At 39.5% G+C, this 27,068-nt stretch overlaps 1 protein-coding gene across 1 annotated transcript in view; it reads left to right on the top strand.

Annotated features, from left to right (window-relative positions):
* The window catches only part of LOC123674119 (heterogeneous nuclear ribonucleoprotein L), a 152,896-nt gene that overhangs the window by 57,665 nt on the left and 68,163 nt on the right, over window positions 1-27,068 (top strand). Inside the window, exon 5 of the mRNA XM_045608990.1 lies at window positions 16,639-16,699. Within this exon, the coding sequence (XP_045464946.1) occupies window positions 16,639-16,699 (61 nt within the window). The remainder of the gene's footprint in view (window positions 1-16,638; window positions 16,700-27,068) is intronic.

The raw sequence follows: 27,068 nt of genomic DNA, 5'->3' as shown, positions 1-27,068 counted from the left end.
GGTGCACACATCCGACTTTTTCAGTTACGACACCGTTGCTGTGTCGTACTTGCGGCCTGTGGTACAAAGAATCAAATGGGAACATGCACACTACCCGCCGTGCAGTTGCGACGTCGTAACTGCCATCATGCGGGCTGTGGTACAAAGAATCAAATGGGAGCATGCACACTAGCGTACGACATCGCAACGGTGTCGCAACTGCAAATGTCGGATGTGTGCACCGGGGCTAATGATAGTGACAGCTAAGGCTCTGTTGTCAGATTTGCCAATATGGTTATCTATCGCAACATCAGTTATCTGCGCCAGGTGGGTTTTTAATTGATTATGCATCAAGTTTAGTTTCATTGATGCAGGGTTTTCAAACGTCCTAGGTCTAGCATGCCAGGAGTTTGGCTTTGTGGCATTCTAGGACTGCTGAACTGTAAATCAAACATGGGAACAGCTGATCACTTTTTATAAAAATATCCAGAACTGCTCATTCAATTCAAATCCCCAATGATAGTTACAGCAAAGGTTTTATTGATGTTGTCAGACTTTACAAGATAACATTGGACATTGTTGAGCAGGGCATCAACAAAAAATTAAAACTGGCCTCATTCTGGAACAACTGCTTCAAAGCCACTATCTTCATTCTCCAAGTAGACTACCTCAAAATAACTAAAAAGTTCGTTTAAAGTTTTCATGTTGACTTGCATTCACTGAAAGGAACTCTTAGTCTTATTTTCAAAACAATCGAACATGTTTTTCCCCAATTCAATCTTGAAGTCCGTGATCACTGCAATTCAACTACTTGCTAATCAAAAAAACTCCATTGAGAGCATGAAATTTGATTACTTCTCGAAGTTTTCCTTTATTCATGACGTTGCTCCTTACAGTTCCATACTCCTACGAGAACATAAATTTCTAATGGTTATAAGATCTGAACACGGAATTCAAAGGAAGTTGATTTGAATTTTCCAATACTTAACAGCGCTGGAGAGTCTTATATGGTGGTAACACTTCGAAACCATCATTTTCTAATGGTAATAAGATATGAACACAGAATTCAAAAGAAATTGATTTGAATTCTTCAATACTTAACAATGCTGAAGAGTCTCATATGGTAGTTACACTTTGAGATGCTGAAGATCAGGATATTCATTTGTGTCCAGTTCTTTATATTTTTCATTCAACAGTGTTGTCTCTTTCCTGATCCTCATTTTCAATCGGGCAGTGATCTTTCCTTCTAACTTCGTTCGGGACTTAGAACAGCCCCAAATTGAAAGGAGATGATTGAGTACCGTCCTCGCTACCCTGCAATAATTGGCGTGAAAAACGGGGACCGCAAGATTCGACGATGATAAATGGAATCGATCCCTCCAATAAGCCTCCCAGAAAGCGACGTTCCCGCAAAGACGCCGCCACCGCGACCTGTAGAACGGTACAGATCGATACCAAGTGCCCGAGAAAGGTGAGAGATTAATAATCCCCGTTGAACTGAAACTCCGAATGATGATTTATGGTCCGGAAGTGCGAAGTTGGATGCAAAACTTCGCAGATAAATTCTGGAAGGAGAGATTACACGTTTCGAATGCGCTGGTGGGCCGCAAGGCTCCCTTTGGAGAAGAGAACCGAAATGAGCGGAGTTATACGTAAATATCAAGAACGAAACTTTGTATCTTTTCGGAGATAATTAGACAAATCTCGGAGTTGTAGCGTCTTTCTCTACTGCGAAATGGTTGTTGTGTCTAAGAGAGGCCTAATCGTCAGTTTGTTGTACCGAAATTAGTGTTTGATTAATCTCTATTTGGCGGAAAGTTCGAAAAGTAGAGAACTCAACCTGTAATTGCGTTTCATAGATCTTCCCACATAGGATAAACATTGTTGGGGGGAGCGTAGGTAATAGACTTCTTAGTTCGAATCCTAGGGAAGACGTTGAAGTTCAGACGTAGTCAAATGTAATAAGGTTCATCCACTTAGAGTGGAGCTGAACCTGCTTCAATAAACGTAAATTGTAGAGAGCAGTCAGCACATCTCCTTCATGTTGTTCTGTTTGGATTCGAAGCGGCTCGGAGAAAATCGAAATTAAAACAAATCTTAAGTACAACTCCTCAATTATGCGCCGTTGCCAATTTGTGAACTGGAAACGAAGAAAATAAATTGAATTTAAATTGAAAAAGTTCGTTAATACGAAAAGTTCTCGTAGCCATTCATTTCGTATATTTAGTTTGAAATCCCATCTAATTCAATTAATCAAAATGGGAACAATTCCCAATTTTTCTCTGATATCAATACAACCAAAATGAAATAACAGTTAATATAAAGGGCGTTTTTTTTAGAGCTATAGAACTTTAAATTGCAATAAAACAACGATGGATTATTCGATTGACATGAATTTTATTTATCCGCAAGATAATCTTGTGGCATTACATTTTAAATATGACTTCTGGCATATGACCGCCACGGCTGGCTCGGATGTAGTCCAATCTGGACGTCCAATTTTCGATGACTTTTTCCAACATTTGTGGCCGTATATCGGCAATAACACGGCGAATGTTGTCTACCAAATGGTCACGTGATCTCGGTGGCCAATTGTGAAAAAGGTAGAATCCAAAGAAATTACTTTCTAGCGAAACGATGGCAATTCAACATAGGAAATGAATAGTTGTCGAAAATATTCAGTACTTCACAATACACAACACGTAACTATCGCCTTGAACATTGCACATATTTGTAATAGAATACGAAACTAATTGACGTTAATGATATCGGTCTTCCCAATTCCGCTTGAATGAAAAAAAAAATCGACCTTCATCTCCCGTTCGGATCTTCATTAAATGCTAATTATACGGCGTCGATTTTCAAACGTACTTACGTTATTGGATCAATGTCCATTTCCACGTGACACACGGATGATTGGTTGATTGCACATTAATTACTGTATGCTCAAACCGCTGAACGTGTTGACATATTATCGTGCAGTGGATAAACTTTGAGCGTTTTATATTCGGAATCACTAATCGACAATCGTTAATTAGGGTGATTGAATGTTGATATCCGAACGTTTTCGAGGGTGAAATTTCATTTTGACATAATGGAATAGGTCTATTTGAAAACGAAATTGGTTTTCGGAGATTATCGCTACAGTAATAATAATAATAATAATAATAATAATAATAAAGTTTATTGATCCTTTGTGACTGTTACAGTATAGGACAGGTCATAATTAATACAATTTCTAATACATAGGTATATAACAATTGACTAAAACAAAGGTATATATCACTCAACTTTACAAGACCACAATTCCAACGATCCATCGCTAAGATAATCAGCAGTCGAGTAATAACATTTATTCAACAATAATTTTTTCATTAAAATTTTGAATTTTATTTGATTTTCATTCTTGAAAGAGTCTGGTAAATGATTAAAGAGCTTTATGCTCTGATAAGACGGTGAACGTTCAAACCGGGAGGTTCTATGACTAGGTAGAGTTAAAACATTTGTGTTCCTTGTGGAATAACAATGAAAATCAGATAATTTTGTAGCAGAATTAAAATTTTTCTTCATATGAAGTAAGCATTTGAATATGTATATACAAGTCACTGTCATGATTTTATTCTCAATGAAATATGGTCGACAGGAGGATCGAGGATGTATATTGAAGATCATCCTTATTATTCTCTTCTGACATATCAGAACTCTGTTTAAATCTGATGAGCTTCCCCATGTCAAAATATTATATGCTATGTGAGGATAACTTAGAGAGTAATATACATCTAGAATAGACGTCAGTGGAAACAAATTTTTTATTTTATTTATAGCGAAAAAGGAAGAATTCAACTTTTTGCACACCATGTCAATATGATAAGACCATCTCATCCCATCGTCCATGTAGACTCCCAGAAATTTAGTCCACTCCCTTGATGTCAATGAGATGTCCCCACAAAACACAGAAATGCGCTCTCTGTTCCAAATTTTCAACCCGAAATGAATAAGAACAGTTTTTTCAACGTTAACCATTAACTTATTCATTTTACACCAATCAGTGAATAACCTGATTATATATGAGGTCGACTCCGTGAGCTCCTCAGGGCTCCGAGCCGTGACAAGTATCGAGGTATCATCTGCGAATAGTATAATTTGGTCTGCGTCGATACAGACCGGTAAATCATTTATGAATAGTAAAAATAGCAATGGCCCCAGAACGGAGCCCTGAGGAACCCCCAGAACCACCTCACATTCATCCGAACTAGCACCATTCACTCTGACTTTCATAGTTCGACCAGTCATGTAACTTCTCAACCAATCCAAAAATATACCCCTGAATCCCAAATTATAACACTTACTCAACATGAAGGAGAAACACAATGAGTCAAAAGCTCTAGACAGATCAAAAAATAACCCCGCCACACACATACCCTCATCCAGACGTCTGTAGACAATTTCGACAAAAGAATATGCCGCTGTCTCAGTTGAACGTCCCGGTCTGAAGCCATGTTGAGAATCCGTGATTACATTGAATTTATTCAAAAACTCGAGTATTCTGTTGAACACAATCTTCTCAAATATCTTCGAAAAGTTAGTGAGAATTGATATAGGGCGATAATTTGCAATGTCCTGCGGATCACCTCTTTTATGAACAGGAGTGACCATACTTTTCTTTAAACAATCTGGAAACCTTCCCGTAGATACAGATAAATTTATTAAACTAGCAAAATGATCAGAAATGGATTCATTTATAGTCTTTAACAGTCTTGTAGAAATAAAATCTATACCTGTGCTTTTTTTATTGTTCAGCTTGTTAATTACATTCATAACTTCATTCTTCGAAACAGGATGGAAAAAGAAGTTTGAATTCAGCATTTTTGAAGTTGTACATGATGGAGACAGATGTTTACCAAAGTATTCATGTAGCTTCATTGATGTTATAGTAGAAAAATATTCAGCAAAAGATTTCGCAATTAAAGTTGCATCAGTACACAAATTTTCCCCCAGAAGTAAAGAGATTTCAGAATCCTTTGATTTAGTCCTCCCCGTTTCTAAGTTGACCAGATTCCAAACAGTTTTATTCTTTTGACTTGAATTTTCTATTAGTTTCGCATAATAATTGCTTTTTGTGTTATTGACTAATTGATTATATTCCTTTTTTGCAGATTTATATAATTGCAGGGAATTAAAATTTTTCAAGTTGGAATGTAACCAAAAAAGATTTTTCAAATGATGGCTACTCTCTCTAATTTCAGTCGTTATCCAACCTCTTGAATAATCCTTTTCACCACAGACGCGTTTGAGCGGACAACATTCCTCAAAAACGTATCTGATGGTATTCACAAAAGTCTGAAAACAAACATCAACATCAGACTCACCGTATATATCCGCAAATATTGTATCATGAATTGACATATTGAATGTATTCAAATTATTCTGAGAAATATCCCTTACATATTGTGTTTTCTTATCTACTTTTTTTTCAGCTGATACGTAATAGTAATCAAGCGAAATTACTTTATGATCGGCAAGATTTGCCTCGAAAACCCGCGTTTTACAGGATTTCAGATCAGTATTTGTCAATATATAGTCTATAAATGAACTAGAAGTTCTACCAGAAATATCGGTGAACACTCTAGTCGGTTCAAAGCATGTAATTTTAAAATCGAAACAATTTAGAAAATCAACAAAAAGATTTTTCGTTTTTGAATCAATTTTATTGATGTCAATGTTAAAGTCTCCACACAAGAACATTGAATCCACTCTATGAATGCACTGTTGTAAGACATACGTGAGTTTATCAAGGAATGGGAGAATATCATTCATTGGTGACCTGTATATACTAAAAACCCCTAATTTGAGGTTATTGGCTATAATTTTTACTCCACATATCTCACAATTCATTTCTTCAGATAAATTGGACACATTAAAATCCGATGCTTTTAATCCATTTTTAACATATACTGCCGTGCCTCCGTTTCTGTGTGAAAGACGGCAAAAGTACGCGACTTGTACGTATCCTGGGAGAATCATCAGTTTGATATTCTCCTCTACACACCAATGTTCAACGATACTCAGGATATCAGGCTGTTCTTCCGCCAAGAAAACTTGAAGACTATTAATCTTGTTCGAAATACTCTGAATATTCAATTGTACAATTTTTAGGCTACTAGAATTTAACAAACTATCATTATTGGCTACTAACCCGGTGGTTTGGTCGGTCTGCGTTGAAAAAAATAACGTACACTTGCACGATTTGGCCAATTTGATGCTATAAGGGCCTTTTCGTATTCACTCGCTGGAATTGTGACCTTGAAAGAGGAGTAACTATCCGGAAACCGAGATTTTAATGATTCGCATTTCACTTTATTTGAAAAGTTTTTATTCAAAAATGACAACAAATCCTCCGCCTTAGTGTCCGGTTTTAAATTAGAGACATGAAGAAATTTCATCTTCTCAATTCCCTCCACTTTTGATGATCCAGAGAAATCACCGACTACTAATGGACGATTAAATTTTTGTTTCGGCCTTCTATATTTAACTTCCGTCCACTCATTTACTTTTGAATGTGATTGTTTGGCATTCTCAGATGAATCAACCGCTGCGATCGGTGAAATATTTTTCGTATCTTTGGCAGATGGCATTTTTGTACTCACGTGTTTACCCAGATCTCTCGTTACACCGCTCATATGAGAATTTTCAGTGACAATAATCTTCTCCTTGACAGGTTTTTGTGCGTTTTTGATGGAAACATTTGCACTTTTTTGTTGGAAATTTCGTTGGCTTGTGTTGATTATTGTCGCTGGTGAAGCATTATTTTTATGCTGATCTTTCATCAATAAATTATTGTGATTCTTCAACGATTCAATTGCTATGGCCTGGTTTGCGATAATTGAATCTTTTTGTGTTAGAAGTTCTCTCAAATATTTAACTTCAATTTGTAAAATCTCTGTAGAGTTTTTTCCATTTTCAATATTTATATCACGGATTCCCTCCGAACCCAAACAAATGAGATCACTATGATTACTTTTTTCGCTAAATTTTTTACGAAAAGACAACAACGCATCATTTGTAACATGGTCCGGCAAAGTAGCACTGACCAACAAATCAATCAAATCATTTTTACGAAGTTTATTCAACTCGTTAATCACGACGTCTGTATTCTCTGACATCTTGAACTCGAATGAATACAGTGACCTAATAGAACACAGTGGCGACACGAGTGGTCTCGTTTTTGATTGGCTGCCGGTTTCTGAGCCTAAATATGGCGGCTCCTTGTTTACATTCTACGTTAACCTAATTTTTTTTCAACGAAAACTTTAAACCTCCCACGTCAGGATTTTATACCATCATATTGATTGATTCGATAACGTGGATCTGAAAATGCTTGCAGTTTATAAAGGGTGTTTTTTTTAGAGCTATAGAACTTTAAATTGCAATGAAACAATGATGGATTATTCGATTGACATGAATTTTATTTATCCGTAATATAATATTGTGGCATTACATTTCAAATATGATTTCTGGCATATGACCGCCACGACTGGCTCGGATGTAGGCCAATCTGGACGTCCAATTTTCGATGACTTTTTCCCACATTTCTGGCCGTATATCGGCAATAACACGGCCAATGTTGTCTTCCAAATGGTTAAGGGTTTGTGGGTTATTCGCATAGACCAATGACTTTACATAGGCTCACAGAAAGTAATCTAGCGGTGCTAAATCACAAGATCTTGGAGACCAATTCACAGGTCCAAAACGTGAAATTAGGCGGTCACCAAACCTGTCTTTCAATAAATCGATTGTGGCACGAGCTGTGTGACATGTTGCGCCGTTTTGTTGGAACCACAGCTCCTGGACATCATGGTTGTTCAATTCAGGAATGAAAAAGTTAGTAATCATGGCTCTATACCGATCACCAATGACTGTAACGTTCTGGCCATCATCGTTTTTGAAGAAGTACGGATCAATGATTCCACCAGCCCATAAAGCGCACCAAACAGTCAGTTTTTCTGGATGTAATGGTGTTTCGACATACACTTGAGGATTAGTTTCACTCCAAATGCGGCAGTTTTATTTGTTGACGTAGCCATTCAACCAGAAGTGCGCTTCATCGCTAAACAAAATAAAATGAACGTAATGTGCGATACGTATTCCGCACAGAATCATTAAATTGCACTATTTGCAAGCGTTGTTCAGGCGTGAGTCTATTCATGATGAATTGCCAAACCTGAGAATAAATCACTTGACAGCTGTTAAATCGGTCGCCATCTTGAACAGTAATGCCAACTTAAAGTTATATACCTCGAAAAAAACACCCGTTATTAGTTTCTAAAAGTGAAATTGTTGTAGTATGAGCTATACTGACTTCACATCAGAAATTTCTGCATTTATTTCAATTTCCGTTTTCTTGTTGTGAATTTATCCAATAATTTCATAGTTTTAGAGCTAGTCGGGACGAGAACGAATCAAACTAGGCCGTTTGAAATGTATTTCGGCACCAGAACACCTAAATTCTCCCGAGGATAAATCAGGTAAAATTTGTACAAGATTTGTAACGCAATTCAAGCGTGGTCTTAGCTATCGAATTCAATGACCGTGAAAATCATGTTTTCGACTGACACGTCACGGCGCATAACCCCGCGATAGCCCATCAATCCTATTTCGTTCATATTCATGACTCGAAGTACCTACATTCCAAACATCCTTCGCCTCGGCCTACAGGCGCAATAAGATCGCGACCAAACGAATACAGCGCAGCGATTTAATCATTTTGCGTTCCGCCAATTTGAGCGAGAACGCGCCCGACCGCCCAGAACGGGATCTGCATTACCGCCCGATGCCAAATACCGCCGAAGACGCATCAGCAGGAATGAACACCCTCTCCCGACGGAGACGCGAGTTAATAATAAATTTTTATTTTTTCTCTGTCCGCTTGTTGCACCGACCTGTTTCTCTCATCGCCATTATTCTCGCCATCTCGAATTCCCGGACCTTGTTGACATCTCCGAACCGTTTATTTACAAAAGACGTACGGCGTGTTTTTGTCGACGGTGAGAAAGATTGATCCGAGTTGCACGGCTTCGCGCGAATTTTGGTCGCGTTGACATAGATGGGTAAACAAAAAAGTATACGAGGTTTGTTTTTTCGCCTTCTCTGGTTATTAATATATTATGAGTATCGGTCATTGTCGGAAAGAGGGGATTTGCGGTGTAAAAACAACGAGGAACGTTTTGGCTCACGGTTGAAGGATTGCGTTCGTAAAATTCTTCATGGGAAGTGAATGTCCTGGTGAACAAATATTAATGAAGTTCTGAGGAAAATACAGGGTGTTACAATAAGAGGTTCCACAGCTGCCACTTTTGAAACTGTCATCTTTTGACATCTGATGACCAGCCGGCATACTTTCCAAATCTGGCCCTTATTGTCTTTTTGCAGTCTTAAATGAATGCTCCAGGGAAAGAAATTTGACACTACTGAAGAAGTAATTGCCGAGATCTGAGCCTATTCCAAATGCAAAGACGAATCTTTCGTAAGAAAAAGTATTGAAAGCTTAGAGGAGCGTTGAAGTACACGTATCACTCTTTTTTACGAATAAAGTCAAATTTATAAAAAAAATGTGTTGTAAGGCCGAGACATATTAAATAATTATTTTTTATTTAATGGATTCGGTCCTTACTTGGCGGAAATTCATTATAAATAAAATAAAACGAAGTAATTTCCACTATGTTATTTAATTGTTAGCAACAATTGTTTCGCCACACTGTGGCTTCATCAGGCTACATTTCTGAACTGATGATCAGTTCAGAAATGTAGCCTGATGAAGCCACAGTGTGGCGAAACAATTGTTGCTAACAATTAAATAACATAGTGGAAATTACTTCGTTTTATTTTATTTTTATATATTAAATAATATTTAAGATATTCTTCATATTTTCGAAATTTGTTTCCTCAGTTAGATATCTAGAAACATAGATAGAGGAAGTATACGCAATTTTTACCTGTCCCCAACATGGTTAGATTACGTTGTCGGATTGTGACATATTTTCAAATCCACAATTTTACTATATCGTTATGAATGTATATTATATTGAATGAAATATATTTATTTGAGTGATTCCCTATTAAATATGCAAATTTGAATATTTGGAATCCGATATTTTTCCTAATTGTCGAATTTATAATTAGCAGAATATTTATTATTTTGTGTATCTATCTGCTGAAATACAAGGTTTGGCAACTTTTGCTCTCCTAGTGTCATCGGTTGTTTCACGTCGCTTGGCGCGCTTTAAGTTTGTTTTCTGAATATCTGATATATTTAGGTATTCATTTCAATATATTTTGAGTTAATATAAATCGTTGATTCACAATGGGACATAAGAAGTGCGTTCTCTGTGGTGAAACTCGCGAATTGAGTGAAATATCGTATCACTGATATGTTGTCATTTCCGCACGCTTCATGTCAAATTTGATAGTTGATGTTGGGGACAAAATTTGCTCATTTAAAATGACATATGCTCCCTCTATCTATGTTTATTACTCTGAGCTAGAAACATTGTATCCTCTCAAATCTGACTGGCGACTTACAAAGTGACCAGCTCTCGTGGATTTGAAGAAGGTCGATAAAAGTTTATGTCCATATCGCTTCCCATGGCGCTTTCATTGAATTCAGCTATAGTTTCAATGGAAAAATGGCCATTTCGTTCTATAGCGCCCTCTACAGAAATAAAAGCGAGTTTGTCCAATCCCTAGTTGGCGTTGCCCGGGTCGTCTCAAACAAAACATACTCAGTGCGCACACCTCTGATAGAAAACGTCCCGTGTGAGGCACCTTTAAGTGCAACCTCCGAAAAATTCGTTACTGTAAAAATAATACCGCAACGAGATGAAGACGTTATGCGTCAGAGTTATGCGGCCTTCGGCAGAGCCAAATTTAAATTCGAGGCGTTACGCACACACGGCTAAGCGCATTGGATCGGACGTGCAACGAGAAAACATCAGCTATCGCTCTACCGGTCCGAGAAACCGCAAAAACGGGGTCGACGTTATGACACATAAATTTCGTGTATACCGGCGGTAATTCACTGCCCAGATGATTTAATCGCTATCTGTCCTGCCAACTAAAGCTGAACGGCCGAGCCCAATGACACGTTCTAAAACAAGATGCGCCTAGTAGACAGATGGATGCAGGCGGAGCTTTACAACAACAACAACACAGGTACAGGTGGATTACTGTAAACGACGTTTTACGTTACGTATCATACCATGCGGAAACACTACAAATTTCAGAAATGCACTGTTCGAATTAATCAATTGATCTGATGGTATAAAAGTTCCTTCGAGAACTTTTATTTTTCGTTAAAAAAAAATTTTTTTAAGTCTGGGTATGGAAACTTTAGGACACATTTTTCGATCTGAAAATCGACCTCAAGTTTATGAAAATTTGAAAAAAACGTGAGAATGTAATCTCTACACAGTAATCGTTATAACGGGTGTTTTTTTTTCAAGGTATATAACTTTAAGTTGGCATTACTGTTCAAGATGGCGACCGATTTGACAGCTGTCGAGTGATTTATTCTCAGTTTGGTTTGGCAATTCATCATGAATAGACTAACGCCTGAACAACGCTTGCAAATAGTGCAATTTTATTTCGAAAATAATGGTTCTGTGCGGAATACGTATCGCGCACTACGTCCATTTTATTTTGTTTAGCGATGAAGCGCACTTCTGGTTCAATGGCTACGTCAACAAACAAAACTGCCGCATTTGGAGTGAAGCTAATCCTCAAGTGTATGTCGAAATACCGTTACATCCAGAAACACGGACTGTTTGGTGCGCTTTATGGGCTGGTGGAATCATTGGTCCGTACTTCTTCAAAAACGATGATGGCCAGAACGTTACAGTCAATGGTGATCGGTATAGAGCCATGCTTACTAACTTTTTCATTCCTGAATTGAACAACCATAATGTGCAGGAGCTGTGGTTCCAACAAGACGGAGCAACATGTCACACAGCTCGTGCCACAATCGATTTATTGAAAGACACGTTTGGTGACCGCCTTTTTCACGTTTTGGACCTGTGAATTGGCCTCCAAGATCTAAAAAAATCTCTAAAAAAAACATCTTTTATATGTCATTACTAACTTATTGAACTTTTATTCTCTTGAGGCGATATGGGAAGATCATGCATTGTGTATTCACACATTTCTTTCGTGATTTTCTCTCGATTTATGAGGCTCAAACTCTCCGAATTTGGGATATTCATAGAAAGAACCGTTGCCGAGATGAAATATTAACGAGTGGTCGTAACAAAAGCGTACAGCGTGTTTTGAATACGGAATCGGTCCGAATTTCAACCAAGTCCTTACTCCCGTCTGATTTACGATCTCTCGCTAATTTTAGGCGGCGTCGACAGGAGGGATAAAAAAATATGGGATTTTGGGAAGAACGGGAGGTACGGCTCTGTTGTAGGCTCGTTTTTTCCCGCTTCGGGATTATTTACCGCTGCCTGTTCATGAATTCCAATGGGAAATTATGGACTGCTTTGAAACGACGGAATATTTCGTGTTGTTGCGTAAGATTGGAAAAGGCTTTCCAAGAATTTGAATGTTTGAGTGAATTGTTGGATATTGTCGGTTATTTATGAATTCATTGTGAATGGGGATCATTCTAACTGAATTTGGGAACAGCTCTGAAAAATTATATACTTGAAGCTACAAGAAATTAGGTTAATTGAAGGAAGCCCTCTTTTTTTGTTTCTTGTATTCGTTTTTCAACGATGAATTCGCTTTGAGAATGAAAGTCTTTTGGCCAATTTCCAAAGTACATCCTCTCTCGAGTTATAGCGGTGTTTCTCTGATGGAATCGTCCGTTTGGGACTCAATGATCCAAATGCACCTTCCATTTCCATAGGAAAACACGATGACTTTTCCGTAGAGCGATCAAGTTTATACGTCAAGTGGTTCCAATCTACCGAGAGATGCGCAGCCCACAATGTCATCAATCGAGCATGAAGAAAGTCACAATAGTCTATTTGCTTTTATTTTTTTGTCGCTTCGATACTTCAAATCAAAATGAACTGCAGGGAAGGACCAGGATGAAGACGAATTCTCGGTTTCAGAACTAATAGAAACCAAGAAAATAGAAAGAAGTAATTTTAACATGGATTAAAAAAGGACAGTATTTTTCACGACCTTGAAAAACCTCTGCAAAATTCACTTATTGGTACAGTCAAATTTTATTCAATCGGTGATATAAATGTTAATACTCGTACATAATAATAAAGATTCGTTATAATAAAGAAACAGAGAAAAACTTCGAAAAGATTTCAATTCAAGGTTTTACGCTGACGCAAATATCTTTAACTTTAAAGAAGTGATGGAAGTTTAGTGTCACCAATCACAATCGAGCTATAGGCGTGAAGAATCCTGATTTGATTGTTGAATGCTTCACCAGGAAACATTGACCCTTTTGAAACACGAAAGAATTTTTATGAATGAATCACATTGTAAACTATTTCTGAGCATGAATTGATAATTTCGGAATTGATCATATTATACTACGCTACTGCTATAGTGTCCCGTCAGACAAGGAGTGACGAATGTTGACATCAAAATAACTGCATCAGTTACAAGGCGATCTCCGTTTGTATCGATTCCTTCGAAAATATTCCAAGTCCGAGAACTGAAGAATTCGATGTACTAACTTAGGATTATCAAAACCACACCCCTAGGGATCCGTAGAAAGGCTTTGCTAACGGTCGAATGGAAAACAGCCTGAATGCCCATAAAACTCGGCATTTCAGGGCGAATAATTCAATTGAGTTCAGACCAGTCTACGAGAAAGAAACTACATCTACAACATATGTGCAACACTTGCACCGACAACGAGAAGAGTAAGGATTTTCACATCTGTTCCCGAGACCGGCGAAAAACTACCTGCGACCAAGCCGCAACGACCCAAGTGTCCAGCGACCCTCTGAATCGATTAGACAAATTATCATCTTCTTCAAACTGTTTTAGTGGGTGGAAAATAAATTGAATAAGTACTTTTATCCCGTTCTTTCATTTCCCTACATTGCCCTTGGCCGTGAACTATTCAAAGTTTAAGGACCACAACCCACACGTTCCTCTTATTAATGTTCTAAGACCGAAACCATACCCATTCTCATAAAAGATAACACATCCTCAAGAACACGAACATCCTCCCCGAACACCCTTCATAAATCTTGATGGCGTCGTAAATCATCGGACGAATATGTCTCGTAGCCGAGCAGCATCCATAACACCTAATACTGATTAATGTCGCCCAGCCGTCTTGAATTATTAATCGACAGACGCGTTTCCAATGTTTCCTTCCCAGTCCCAGACCGCATATCTAACCCGATTAGACGGGACCGACGTCGTCCTCTGCGGCTTTTGAATATTCATACGGGGACGTCGTCTCGCGAACCCGTCGATAGATGGCGCCCTTTCCGTCGATTCTATCAACGGCGGTATTTGCGGGCTCCGCGTAGCGATGTTCCATTGTTATTCGCTCGACTGCAATAATTGGGGCAGGTCGTGCGATGCACCCTGTGTTTCTTTGGCGGTCGAAATACGGCTCGGTTTCATCTGTCGAATCGATCGGTCGTTGCAGAACCACAATTATGTTCGGTTGTCTGGATTTGAACAGTGATCGTTGTTATCTGATTGCAAGAAGGGTAGATCCCTTCCTCATTATAACATTCATATAGTGTTACAGTCAGATTTTCATTAATTACACTGATGTCCACCGATTCATGATAAAACAATATGGACCTGACGCATTCGCCAATTTGCAACTACCGGTTGCAAATTGGCGAATGCACCATTATCAGATACTCAATCTTTTTCTTGGATCTAACAAAATAATAATAGTGAAATACAAGTTTTGAACACTTTTATTCGTAAATGAATAAATTCGAGATGCAAAGCAAATTCTCTCAATAGTTTCGAATCAATAAAAATTGTTTTTCAAATGATATGGGAGTCGGAATTGAAACACATTATTTTTGAACATGTTTTGCCCCTTCTTATTTCTAGCCGAAGCAAATGGTTTATCAATGACTCTTCCATCGTTTTGATATGCTACAATCACAAATGCCCAATTCTGAAATAAAAATGGTTTCTAGATGGAAATCCTGTATGACAGCACCTGCCAGAAGTTTTTTTGAGTTTACCCACGGGAAAACTTGACAGCTATTGTTATGAGAGATTACGATATCTTTGAAAACAAGTAATTACGGTCTCATGAAATTGTCTTGTCAAATACCATTTGGGTATTCAATTTTTGCTGTGAAAAAAATCGAAAAAACACAATGCGAAATAATATTCTTTGAACAAAAATCATTCGTGCAGCCAACATTCATGGTTTTTCTTGAAATTTCACTTAACAATGTGTTTTTTCGATTTTTTCGGAGATATTAGATGCTTTTATTGTATTAAGTACAAAAAAATATTTTCATGAACCTCAAACATTTTTATCAGAATAGTAATTTACGTAACAAGTCCGGAAAGTAGGGTTTTTTTGGACGAATAGACAAAATTCCAGGACGAGCGTAAGCGAGTCCTGGAAGTCTGTGAGTCCAAAAAAACCATTTTCGGGCGTGTTGCGTACAATATTTTTTCGGCAACCATGTAAAATAACACTATCGCTGCTGCTTTCCATATTTCATTACGATTGCGATAAAAAAACATGCAAATTTATGACAACTAATTTCATATGAACTGTCAGCCGTTATCTCGGTTGTTATGGATTCTATGCTTCTTTTCCGGCCTAGTCCGGGAAGAACGTACTTTCCGGACTAGGCCGGGAAATGCTACTTTCTCAGAGAAAAAGCGTCCGGGAAGTTCTCACTTCCCGGACGGTTGCCGAAAATAGTAATTTACGTAACAAGTCCGGAAAATAGGGTTTTTTTGGACGAATAGACAAGATTCCAGGACGAGCGTAAGCGAGTCCTGGAAGTCTGTGAGTCCAAAAAAACTATTTTCGGGCGTGTTGCGTACAATATTTTTTCGGCAACCATGTAAAATAACACTATCGCTGCTGCTTTCTATATTTTATTGCGATTGCGATAAAAAAAACATGCAAATTTTTGACAACTAATTTCATATGAACTGTCAGCCGTTATCTCGGTTGCTATGGATTCTATGATTCTTTTCCGGCCTAGTCCGGGAAGTACGTACTTTCCGGACTAGGCCGGGAAATGCTACTTTCTCAGAGAACAAGCGTCCGGGAAGTGAGCACTTCCCGGACGGTTGCCGAAAAAATGTATTTTCAGTTATTCTCCAATAGATGCCTTTCTAGATGAAAAATGGAAGATGTAGATCAAACTTAAACTCCAAAGTTTAAGTTTTTTTTTAATTTCGATGAATTGCAAAATTGAACTAGAAATATATTCAGCCATGACTCTGAGAGGAATAGATAATTTGACCAGCTTGCTTTAAGTATTGTTTCTTGTCGATTACCAAGGGCTGCTATCATTATACTTACACTGTTATTGAGTCATCGTTGAGTAGGTTGTGTCTATGCTTCAACATTCGAAGTTTTCGAATTTCCAATATTTTCACATAACTTCAACAGCTGGCAAAACATTATACACACGGAGATCTTCACAATAATATTGATAACAGAATTTCTTTTTGTTACAGCCGGAAAAACTAAATGTTCATAAAAACGACTCGGAAAGCTGGGACTACACAACCACACTACGTGAGTATAAACATTCAATTCTTCTTTTTCATTAGATTACGACCAACATCACATCATTTCATATCACATAACATAATTTCAAAGACATCCGTTCATTTGAATGGAAGCAGTAGGGACTCAATCCTAATAAGTGAATACAACAAAAACTGGCATTTCTATCCAGATATTCAAACACATCTGATTTATAAAAAACCCGAAATGAGTAAGTCTCACAAAAACCTGTATCTGCAAAAAGTAACTTCAAAGTTACGTCGAGCACGAAAGTGAAAACCATAAATCTTCTCACGACATTCTCAATGTTTTGCCTGGAAATATTTATCAAGCAGAAAGAACGAAATGACGCGAGAATGACAAACGATTCCGAATCGTTCCCAGGTATTTCTCGAAGAATGCGATCGACTAGAAAACGTCAGATCGAACTGAAAATGACAGACCCCTTGCGAAAAACCGGGAATCGTTATCCTACTTCAACGGGCCGAGACAATTCTGAAGCGTCGAGAAAAGTTGCGATCGACTACAACAGGTAAACGATATATACGAGTCGTCTGCGAAATTGAAAAAGTTTCGAGAACGTACTTCGAAATATGCTCCGATCCACTCTATACATCCATTCATCTCGGCGACTGTGGGTGAAATATCCCCAATCGAAGTTTTCCCATCGGATTCCTTCGTGTGTCGGCTTCAATTTCCAGTTGCTGCAACGCCCAGAACGGTTATTTTTATCGAAGACAGCTAGGTCTTCAAAGTAACGGGGGGATAGGAGGTCATCTGCATTCCGAGAGGCTTGTCGAAGTGTGGAACAGGGTGAAGGCCTTCATGAACAGGAAATTGAATAGGTATTTCTCTCCAAATCCGAAAGAATATCGTAACCTAAGCTGTTTCTTTGAGGTATCTGGATTATTCTGCTTCTATCTCAAATACACTGCGCAAAATAATTAACGCACATTATGGAAATCTCAAATTTATTCTACAACTGAAGGTGTTCTCAATGATAATTATTTTTATCAGAATTATGCATGCATATGTTGTCCACTTTCAACGTTTTCCTTCAATACAGATGTTTTTTCCCAGCAGGAATAAAAAAAGATGAGATTATCAGATTTTGAATGTATTGGCTCCATTCTGAAATCAGTTGTTTTCGATCAATTCTAGTGATCAAAAGTTTTTATTTCGTTTGATTTTCTACACTCGATCGCTATGCAACGCGAAACACGCAATTTGACCCAAGAGGAATGTTCCCAATCAGCCTCTTCCCAATGGATATGCTCTCTCGCAAAATCCAAACGCGCCCTTCGATGGGCTGGGGTAAGAGCTGGGCCTCTTGCCGCGACACGAGGCCTTAAATCATATTCTCTGAGGCGATTTCTTATAGTTTGAGTGCTAATTTGCACCCCATGAGTTTGCTCAAGCTGATTTTGAAGAAGGCGAGCGGTTGCAAACCGTTGTCTCAACGAAGAAACTCTCAAGTAACGTTCTTGAATGGCAGTTGTCACCCGTGGTCTACCCTGTCCTGGTCTTCGGACATTCATACCTGTCTCCCTGAATCGCTGCAACATTCTGGACACACTTGTATGAGAAACTCCAAACCTTTCTGCAATTCTTGTGTATGTCCACCCTTCTTCTCGCAAAACTACCGCTTGGCACATTCCTTTCGGGCCAAATTGCGTGTTTCGCGTTGCATAGCGATCGAGTTTAGAAAATCAAACGAAAGAAAAACTATTGATCACTAGAATTGATCGAGAACAACTGATTTCAGAATGGAGCCAATACATTCAAAATCTGATAATCTCATCTTTTTTATTCCTGCTGGGTAAAAACATCTGTATTGAAGATAAACGTTGAAAGTGGATAACATATGCATGCATAATTCTGATAAAAATAATTATCATTGAGAACACCTTCAGTTGTAGAATAAATTCGAGATTTTCATAATGTGCGTTGATTTTTTTGGGCAGTGTAGTGGGTGAAAAGGGTTTCAATACAAGTTTTCGAAGTTTCTTTGAGAACCGTTATCGAAGTTTGGTTTACAGGTAATTGATTCAGTTTCTCATTTGAAGTTAGACTCGAATGAAAGTGATAACGACCTAACTATTCCCCTTGAATGAAAATTGAAGAAAAAATACTTCCCCACTTATTTTTGACCTTTGTTCTCTCCTCACACTGAAATCATATACCATTATTTATTTCCTGCATGCACATCGCAACCAAAACTTTTCCAAGCGTCCGGATCTGTAACCGACGCCGCGTCCGTCGCCTCGGGCTAAACAGCGTCGTTTCTGATTGACCCGATGCGCTCCGCGGGTTCCGTAACTTTCCGCGTGTTACCTCTTTTCTGTTTTTTTTTCGGGACGCCTTCCACCCCTCAACGTCTCCCGTCCGCATTCCGCTGGGCGCTCGGCGTCGTAATTAGATTGGTTCGGATGGCAGGTTGCGTCCCCCGCATGCCCCGCTGCCACCGGGAGTAATTGAATTTCGGCGTCCGACGTGCGGGGGTGCAGAGAGCGTGAATTCTGTTATTTGACGCCGCTCTTTAGTTCTTTCGACCCTGTTGAGATGTCGCAAACGAGGACCGACGGGTGAGCCTTATTGACATTGGTTGACGTCGAAAAGATGGTCGAGGAGATTGGGTCAAAGTAACGTCGATATTTCTCAACATAAGTGTCTAGGCCTGGTACTTTCACCTCCGGCTGATTGGATTTAACTGACGGTGTGAATTTGGCTGTCGGCTGTCCGCTACAGCTTCTGTTTATATTTCTTTTTCTTAGGGTGCTTTCTCCATCATTGGAGGTTAGATATAACCATAGCTAATTCTGCTCAGTTTTCTACGGCTCTCATCAGCTCCTCATGGTACACTAGCGTATATTTCTCAACCATGACAGCTTTATCCTTCTCAGCTGGACGCCTTTCAGTTGAGCGTATCGGTTTATTGACTATTTGTATTTATGTTTTGATGCAGCGACTGGAATTGATGACATAAATTTCAATTGCTTACTGTGTTATATACTTTTCCCACTTGTATAGAACCAGTGAACGAAATCAAGTTGTTGGGATGCTGAATAACAGCTAATTCGGACCCAGACGTCGACATAAGATCAGGAATGCTAGATTAGCATTTGAGCGAATGAAGAATCTTCTAAGTAACGAATCTTTGTACATGAGATTACGTCATCGAATGGTTAAAAGCTATATATAGGTACTTTGTTCTTTTATATGAGTCTGGACTCTCAAGTTGGCAACTCCTAGGCGAATTGAAGCATTTGAAATTTGGGGTCTATTGCAGTTTAGAGTATCGCGTTTTTGTGAAGATTATTGAAACACTAATGGATGACAGACGAGAACTTTATTGTGGTACAGCACTTGGAAACATCCTTGAACACTATAATTACTCAACTGGTCATCACCTCGTTACTTACTATACTCAAATCTCCTTTTCCCAGTTTTATACCTCGGTTACAAACATAAATCATATCATACACCGTGAATTTCTTCTTCCTTTTCTTATTCTCTGAGTTGTATGCCTGCGCAATGGTATCATGGTACCTGCACACTAATTAGGGTAGGGGAAAGATATTCTCTACTGTATCTTTCTTAGAACCTTATGAATGAGAAAGTTGTATGCGCAAGTACCACGAAAGACCATTGCTAAACTTATGCAAGTACATTGTGAAGACAAATTCGGCTAGACACAGACATTATGTCTAATTGCTTCTTGTCGCCACAACAGGATGTCCAAAATATGTTCCCTGGTTCAAAAGTTATGATCACATCACATTTATAGCTTTTATTGCAAATGTCTACTTTGTAGACCTTATAACTTTGGAACCAGCGTTGACCGGAGTCTCCTGATCAGCTTTTTTTTATCAAGAGCATATATATCTACAAAAACAGTCAGTTATACAGTCAGGAGCCTGGTTCTTTCGAAAATTACAGACTAAATGAAACAGCGATCTTTTAGAATAAAGAGCGCCCAAAAATTGGTCCCTCCGAATCTCAGAATCGATCCCGTTCCCACACTCGAACCGAACGATTTTCCCGGCAATTTCCTCCATAATCTGGCCTCATTCTCGTATCGTATCGTCGATCCCCAAAATCCAGAACCTCATCAGCGAGTTGGGGAACATTAAGCGACATCCATCCGGTGCGTATTTCCGTTGCTCCGCTCTTCCGAACCACGATAACATCCCGCCAGAGCATCAGCAGACGATCTCCCGCACTTCAAACCTCCCAGCCTCCGAACAGCAGCCACATCCGACGTCGGGAACGCGGGAAATGTACCGGGAAAGCGACGTTTTGCGGGTTTATCTCTTCTGGCGGGGACGTCTGCCACCCTTGTCAGTTGTTGGGGGGTGGCGGTTTACACCTCCCCCGCCCGTTTGCGAGGGTCAATGGAGCGATTTAAGGGTCGGGACTCGGCCTTTTCGGGTATTTCCAAGTCGGACGTTTCGCTTTTCATCTAGAGGCTTTTGAAAAGAGCCGGGAGAACGAGGGTTTATTGTTCTTCGAGAGATCTGCGTTAGATAGGTGGGAGGCGTTTATTTTTGTAGGGGTTGTTTGTGAACTCAACATGACTGTCTTCACCAAACGAGGAAAGCTCGTAAAGTATTTCTAGATCTCTGTGTTGACTCGGCACTAGGATTTATTCCTTCAAACAAGCAGGAGTTACCTGCATTAAAATTTACTCGTATCATATTTCACTGATACCAGGAAAACATTCCATAAACAGTGCAGTAGGAGCCTACTTGGTTTATTAGATATAATACATAGGCGTACAACTTTGCTGCCGCCGTTTTTTTTTCCCGAAATTCGAGGCCTTATTGCAAAAAACTAATTATACATTTATGACTTATGATAACGACCGCCTGGGATTGTTTAGTTTGGTTTCAACAACTCGAAATACACTGCGCTGGTCCCACCAAATACTGATCATGACCTTGGAAACATAAATATTCGGTTTGGCCGTCGACGTGGAATCATGGCCGAGATATCCCCTTGATTTTCTGCGCTTGGGATTATCGTAATGAACCCATTTTTTGTCTCCCGTCACAGTGCGATCCTGAAATCCCTTCCGTCTTTGTCTTGCAAGCAGCTGTTCACAAGCAATCAAACGCCGTTCAACGTATCTCGGCTTCAACTTGTACGGCACCCAATTTCCTTATTTATGAATCATTCGTATGACTTTCAGGCGTTTTGAATTTGCTTGTTGCGTCACTCTCAATGATCCTGCCAATTCTTGTTGCGTTTGACACGAGTCTTGATCAAGTAATGCCTCCAATTCTGCGTCTTCGAAAACCTTCCATCGCCATGCTGGTCTTCGACGTCAAAATCACCGTTTTTGAAGCGTTGAAGCCACTGTCGGCACGTTCTAACACTAATAGCGGCCTCACCATAGGTATTTAAGAACATTCGATCAGCCTCAGCCGCAGATTTTTTCATATTATAGCAAAAAATTAACACCTCCAGCAAATGACGAGAATTTGGCTCGTAAGCTGACATATTTAATCGAAAATAACTTTATGATGCAGACACAAATCGACTAATATTTCGATGGCTTTTTGTTGACAAATACCTGAGCTTATTGCATGACATCTACGATCTATTTATTCGAACTACCACTTACCGTTACAGCCATCCGTTGCAAAACGGCGGAAGCAAAGTTGGACTCCTAATAGTCAAAGAGGCATTGCACTGATTGTCATGACTTTAACATTGTCCGCTTCGTCAATATTCAAATAAAGCTGTTTCAAAAATCAAGGTTTTTAATTCACAACCATGAGTTACGGTAGCGTGAAATTTCCATTTTTTTGAGAGCTATATAACTTTGTATCTCAGCCTTTTCAAATTATTTCGACACGTCCACAAGAACAAGTTCAACGTAGGATTATAAAGTCCAAGCAAATACGGCAAACAGGAGCAACAGAAGTTTCTCCAACAAATCGACGTAATTCAAAGATTCACGATTCAAAAACCTCGACTCATACATCTCGCCCTTATTGTATATGTATGACGTGGAACACTTCATTTCTTCGAGCCGCCTACTACACAGGAATAAAAAAAAACCGGCATTCCTTCCGGATTAGGGATCGGAATCCCGAGGAGCATATGTAAATTTTCCCAGGAACGTGCCATGCACATCGTTCCCAATTCCCTCTATCTCGAACTGCCCCGGGCGGTAAAAGAACTCCAGGCGCTCTCCCTCTCTCGGTTCCCAGTCGATATCCAGACGGCGGTGGTGTTTCACCGATATTGAATGGAGACGTGAATATAAAAGAGTTGCCTCGCTTGATGGACGATGTTCGTGGCCGCTGCCGCCAGACTGGAAGAAGCAGATGCAGGTTTTTTCCTTTTGCTATATCAAGGCCGCTCGGAGGTATTGTGGAGGCTCTCTTGTTGCGCTTCTTTTTACGTTGATGTTTTTGACGGGTACTGGCAGTTTTCAGACTCGTGAATATTCAGTGAGTTCAGATGCAATCTTGACGCTGTGAGGCGAAATATTCGTGGATGATTTTTTTTCGATTTTCATTGTGAATCTCCAACAAAACTTCGATTCAATGTTGTTAATCATACCACGTCAGTCAAAACGACTCGAGCTTGGCGCCCAGATGGCACCACCAGTGCCTTACCACTTTTTATTCTTGTTAGTATCTAACGAGTGTTTTTTTTTCGAGGTTATAACTTTGAGTTGGCATTACTGTTCAAGATGGCGACCGATTTAACAGCTGCCAATCAAGTGATTTATTCTCAGTTTGGTTTGGCGATTCATCATTAATAGACTCATGCCTGAACAACGCTTGCAAATAGTGCAATTTAGTTTCGAAAATAATGGTTCTGTGCGGAATACGTATCGCGCACTACGTCCATTTTATTTTGTTTAGCGATGAAGCGCACTTCTGGTTGAATGGCTACGTCAACAATAAAAAATCGGCCGCATTTGGAGTGAAGCTAATCCTCAAGTGTATGTCGAAACACCGTTACATCCAGAAAAACTGACTGTTTGGTGCGCTTTATGGGCTGGTGGAATCATTGGTCCGTAATTCTTCAAAAACGATGATGGCCAGAACGTTACAGTCAATGGTGATCGGTATAGAGCCATGATTACTAACTTTTTCATTCCTGAATTGAACAATCATGATGTCCAGGAGCTGTGCTTCCAAAAAGACGGCGCAACATGTCACACAGCTCGTGCCACAATCGATTTATTGAAAGACACGTTTGGTGACCGCCTAATTTCACGTTTTGGAACTGTGAATTGGCCTCCAAGACCTTGTGATTTAACACCGCTAGACTACTTTCTGTAGGGCTATGTAAAGTCATTGGTATATGCGGATAAGCCACAAATCCTTGATCATTTGGAAGACAACATTCGCCGTGTTATTGCTGATATACGGCCAAAAATGTTGTAAAAAGTCATCGGATAAATAAAATTCATGTCAATCGAATAATCCATCGTTGTTTTATTGCAATTTAAAGTTCTATATCTCTAAAAAAAAACACCCTTTACAATGGAAACCCAGACACATCAATAAAAGGGTAGAGCATAAACAGAAGCGATGGGTTGACGATATAAAGAAGGTGGCTGGAAAAAATCAGGTGATCGAGGAACAAGAGAAAGAGGCGTGAAAATGTTTGAGGGAGACCTAAGTCTTGGAGTGAATCAGTACGAGTTGAAGAAGAAAAGAAAGAAGCTCCGGTTAACTGTTTATCTGGCAGTGTGAATTTAGCTGTCAGCTTAGATCTGCTATTATTCTTCAAAAATTTCCAGTTGCACTCTTCTACAAAACCCCAAACCCTTCCCGATTTATCCATCGCACTGTACATAACCCTGAAGCAGATCCATAGCCACCCAAGTCACGTCCCCTGCTCGTCACTTAAGCCTGTCGTTTCACATATCAGACGAGATTACTCCACCGACCTATCTTCCGTCGGCAGCCTCCGTTCGAGCTCCGGAGCAGAATAGCCCCCGGTAGGAGTTGAGCCCGCAATTTTGCCGATCCAAAGCCGGTGCAGAACTGGTCGCCAACCCCTAATTCCCACGTCTACGACGTAATCCCGAACCGCGCGTCGGATAATAACGGGAACGTGGAGAAACTAATGAACCGCGCACAGAAACCGGGATGTATTGCTCTAATGAGACGTATTCCGAAAGCGTCGAGCGCTCTATTCACCCCTTAACTACGGCCCGGTTGGCTGGCTCGAGTCGGGAGACGAAAAAACATTTGTCGAGTTGGGAATTACCCGCGAAATGAACGTCTCTACGAGCCGCGGAAAATCCGGAGCGGGCCCAATTGCTCTCTAATGATGTTTTATGGAAACTGATAATTGGCTTCATCGATTGTGGGAGGTTGCCAGGAATTATGGGTTCCCGGAATGTGGTTTTGCGAATTGGGATGACGTATGCGTGGAATGACGTTATATTTTAAACATAACGGGTGTCTACCTGATACCGAACACAATTGGGTTCATGTGAAAATTGAAAGAACGGGATGGGTTTGAAAATTTGTAGAAAGGTGAAATGATTCGAAAAAGAGTGTTCACATCGAATTCATATTCAATATTCAATGCCTGAATAACCGCAGAATGATTACATATGATTAGAACTATTTTGACGCTGATACTAGCAATTATAAGCTGGCAGCTAAGTTCACACCGCCAGATAAACTGTTAACTGGAACTGAAAGTATCTGACTGATATCTCCTTTCTATTATCGTTAGGTTTATATCGGATTTTACAACTCTGCTGAATTATAGTTGCATGAATTCTCATTTATTATGCCATCAACAACCACACAGGTTTTCTTGATTACCTGACACTCAAATACTCGGCACAACTGAAGAATTTTACTCAATAATTCAACAACTAATCGAAAACATATAACGGAATGGGCTGAAATCCATCGAAACGACCATACCCGTACTTTTCCCAACGCAGCATCATAACCAATCACGTGACCCCCATCCGAATCGTTTACGACCCTCACGGACGACACCTGGGCCATCGTCGTTTCCCGCTGAGCCCCATAAAGGGGTCGTTTTACGTTCGGGGATGGGGGTGGACGCGATTTTACGTCCCCCGCGCCGGCTAGATCGGTCCAATCAATTCGTTCTAATTAAATACATGTTGGTTCACGTGTTGTACGGTTAATTCCGGTCGGCCAGTTTCGGAAAATCGCGGAACTGGATTGCGGTGGGTCGAGGGGTGGGGGTAGTAGGCATGTGTACGGGAGCATTTTGAGTTGATCCGCTCAATCGCATCGGGGATTAGGGGCGTCGGGTCAATTTGCCCAATTGACACGGTCGGACGGACGCATTAAGCTAGCGTGGCGCAGTTGCTGCACGGCCGGTGGTGCAAGTTTCGAGTTTCAGGTGGAAATGGAGGGGGAGACAGTTATTGGTGAAAATTTTACACGATTCAATTATCTGTCACCTATCAGTTACCCCCTGCTGCGTAAAGGACTTTCTTAACGTTTCCAGTTACTTATATTTTGGGTTGTTTCTTATCACTTTAGTATTGCAATCTTGTTGAGTTCTTGAAGTACATTTCAATGTTTATCTGAGTCTTAAGTCTGATTCAATCTTCCAAAATGAAATGAATGTAATTAAGGGTTGAATTCGAAGGAATTATCTCATCCTGATGAGATGTCTCTTGTTCTGGAAGGCATGATATGCTGGATATGGTATATCCAAAGTTACTTGGACTAGTCCATAAAAAGGGTTGGCCAGATATGTTCCTTTTAAGTGGATACCGCGATCCGCTAAATACCGGAGATTATTTGAAAATATTGTTAGGCAATAAATTAACTGGCAGCAAAGGAATTTCTAGAATCTTGGACAACCTTTGTATAATCGGAATATTCTGGCTTCCTCCAAGTGACTATAGATATACTATACTATTCTCGTTTTGGTATCAAGAATTCATTATTTTGAACCGAAAATTAGTCATAAATATAGGGATTTTCAGTAAGAGGTTTCATTTTGAATAGTCCGTTATCTGGTCAGCTGTCATCTTTTAAAAATTGACAAGTAATAACTACAGTACTAAAAATGAAAAGATACACGCTAAACTAAAGCACTTTTGGGTCGTCGTGAAGCAATTTCTCAGCCGGCAATAGTGAAAGTGGTGGAAAAATTTCAGCTATTGAGAGAAGTTAGGTATATAAAAAATCTAAATCGTGTGTGTCGATCAAGAACAATCGAGAATATTGCCGCTGTAGCCCATAATGTTGACGAAAACCTAGGTTTGTTGATTTCTCATCGACCTTGGGAATTGGGAATTCCACAAAGATATTATATGGTATTTTGCATGAAGTTTTAGGTCTTAAGGTTCAGTTGACACAAGAACTCAAGCCGGTCGATTACCAGCAACGTTGTATCT

Source organism: Harmonia axyridis, chromosome 2, assembly GCF_914767665.1.
Source record: "Harmonia axyridis chromosome 2, icHarAxyr1.1, whole genome shotgun sequence".
In the NCBI taxonomy this organism is placed as follows: domain Eukaryota; kingdom Metazoa; phylum Arthropoda; class Insecta; order Coleoptera; family Coccinellidae; genus Harmonia; species Harmonia axyridis.
Note: the sequence above shows the minus strand (reverse complement) of the source record. Positions and strands in the feature narration are given on the sequence as shown.